General features: G+C 34.8%; 1 protein-coding gene across 1 annotated transcript; it reads right to left on the bottom strand.

The window, feature by feature from the left end:
* Nucleotides 1-305: 305 nt before the first annotated feature.
* LOC120126082 (ubiquitin-conjugating enzyme E2 variant 1C-like) lies at nucleotides 306-1481 on the bottom strand. Its single transcript, XM_039144381.1, has 3 exons — nucleotides 1320-1481; nucleotides 900-1025; nucleotides 306-645 (listed from the first exon to the last, which is right to left on the bottom strand). Exons 1-3 carry the CDS (start codon nucleotides 1458-1460, stop codon nucleotides 505-507), a joined length of 408 nt encoding a protein of 135 aa, XP_039000312.1. The 5' UTR covers nucleotides 1461-1481; the 3' UTR covers nucleotides 306-504.
* Between the last annotated feature and the right edge of the window lie 1400 nt (nucleotides 1482-2881).

Here is a 2881-nt window from a genome sequence, read left to right as displayed (position 1 = left end):
ATCTGCTAATCTTAAAAATATACAATCTTACAAATACTTCAAAGTTTATACCCTAAAATCTTTGATTACACTGTCTCCAAAAGAAAACTTACAAATTTTGCCCTCAATTCACACTTCTTTGATCATCGTAACGGGGAAATAAACACAAATTCCTGTGTTTCTCCTTTCCATTTTTTTTTTTGGGTACATAGAGGAACAAAGAGATCAAAGAACAAGAAAATTCTGAAATGCTACTACATCAACGGGGAAAAACGAGGCTGTAACTAAAACGATAATCAAAAGGATATTTTCTTATATTCGACACAGATAAAGTCCCATTAATCAAACAACATCCCTTCAACAGAGTTAGATAAGAAAAGATAATGAAAATGAAGCCAAGGAAAGGTAATTGGAGATGCTTCTTGGGGCATTCCCCAATATTTTCTTTAAGATCAACAAGCATTGCAAACTATATATTGCGTACCGGAAATGCAATTAGATCCAGGACAACTAAAATCTTGAGAGCTAGAAGTAGGTACTCTCGGGAGGTTGGACCAGCTTTCGGTTATGTGGGCCTGCCATCTCCTTTTTCAGCTGTGTCAGTAAATCCTCCATGGTATACTCCCTCTGCCAATTTGCAAGAAGTCCAAACTTCTTTGGTTCCACCCGTTGTCATCAGATGCCATCAAATTATTTTCATTTAGTTTCAGTAAGCATACTTTCAGAAGAATGAGCATTCAAGTTTCATCTCTACAGAAAAGAAAGCAGGAGATGGGTGGGGGGCCGAGGATTTGGCAGATTACAAATTGAAACAAACCAGATTGCTCCATTCTCAAACCAACGAATTGTTAAAAGAACCAATAAATAATGGCAGCATGGGATCAACAAGTAGAAACAGATGAAAAACATTATTAATATACCACTCCAGTTTCATGGTTAACACAAGTCATGTTTATCCTTGAATGAAAACGAACACTTGGAGGCTTCTCAGGATAATCTTTATCACAGAACAACTTCAGCTGATAGATTTGACATTCATGTACAGTCTGACAACAGGAAAAAAATACTCACAAAGAATGAAATAGAAATCCATGTGCAAAATGACCAGTTTCAAAATGCACTAACACAGCTGCTGCTCATGAGTAGGATAATACCAAAGACAAGTGCCACTATACCAGGATTCTAACTATTTGTGAAAAAGACCATGTACAACAATAAGATACTAGAGTAATGGCATATCAGCCCGATGTGTCAGGATTTTCGTATATGGCTGACCACAAAAACACAAAGTTTCAAAGGAACAACATCATATGATTTTTCGATGTAAAATAAGCAATTACATTATGAGGACCAATAATCGAGCCAGTCCATGAGAGCATGTAAATGTCATCTCCATCATCCATTCCATAGCTGACAGTACCATCTCCAATACCTTTTTCTCCACGCTCAAGCTCCTCCAGCAATCTGAAATTTCGAGGCATTGCACAAAGAATTTATAATACTCATGATATGTAAAGCTAACAACTTAACAAATCAGAGCATTGCATCTTGTACCAAAAAACACCAATCCAAAAGTAGGTTGGAAAGAGAATATGCCTCTCATCTTTCCATGTCAATCATGTTAAAATGACTAACAATCTCATTGCCCGAGTTTGATCAGATTAGACTTTCCATATATTCACTATTTGTTTCAGCTGGATTCAGTGATCAAGGATGAGTCAGCTTCCAAATCTTCTTTCATATCAGATTATTACAGGACATTATTTTTGTGTTTCACCTTCTTGACTTAAATTATCATGCCACTTCTTAATTGTTTCAATGCCATTAATGGATATTCAGAAAACATCCCAAGTATCTAATTATTATAATCTCCTCTGGTTTAAGATGTGAACCTCCCAAAGTTGGACAATCCAGGTAGTATAGAAGGGCAAAATTGTTGACATCCATAATGACGATAATAACTTGTCTCTAATAATGATCTATGTTAGCCCTCCAATATGGTAACTGTTCAAAGAATGTATGAATTTCAACTCTTACAAGCCTAACATAGCAACAATTTTTACACACCAAAAGAACATTATTATAGCACGTACTTTTAAAACAAATAATGACAAATACACAACATGTGGATTTTCATCGTGTTCTTATTCAAATTTTTACGAACAAAAAGAATTAAGGCATCATATTTGTTGCTGTAAAGTTTCTCTATATATGTAATTTAACAAAATTCTTGATAAAATATTCAGCATAAGATTAAAACAACATAAGATACATACTATAAATTGCTAAATAGACACTCAGGCCATTAAAAAAAAACATATTTTACATCGAATAAAACAGAAATGGAACCAAAACAGAAACAAATACAGAAATTCAAAGCTACCCAAAACTTCAAATAAATAAGAACCCCATAGAACAACAGAAAAACAGAGAGGCCCCTTCAATTTCTTATCTTAATCCATATAAACTAACCAAGCCACTGACTGCATATGAAAGAAATGATAAAACGATGAAATCTATGAAACCCATGAATCGAATGATAAATAAAACCACAAGATCGAGTCGAGAAGTAAATGAAATGAAGAGAATGGAGAAAGGGAAGGAATGGCTAACCCACGACACTCGATCCTCCTGAGCCAAGTGTCATGGTTGGTTCAGTGTGGGGTTTTGTTTGATGGGTGTGAGATCTAATCGAATCGAGAGAAAGGAAGATAGTAGGAGCCAGAGAGGAGTCATAGAGAATCTTGTAAAAGGAAGGCGACGAAAGGCTATGCAATGGGAAATAAGGGTACATTTTTTTTATGGGTAAACTATATACCAACGACTCTCAAAGTATAGCTTTTACTGCACATAATCTATAGATTAAACATAATTTTAAATTAATTTAATATATTTAACCATC

This window comes from Hibiscus syriacus, unplaced genomic scaffold (genome assembly GCF_006381635.1).
Source record: "Hibiscus syriacus cultivar Baekdansim isolate YM2019G1 unplaced genomic scaffold, ASM638163v2 tig00110450_pilon, whole genome shotgun sequence".
NCBI lineage: Eukaryota > Viridiplantae > Streptophyta > Magnoliopsida > Malvales > Malvaceae > Hibiscus > Hibiscus syriacus.
Note: the sequence above shows the minus strand (reverse complement) of the source record. Positions and strands in the feature narration are given on the sequence as shown.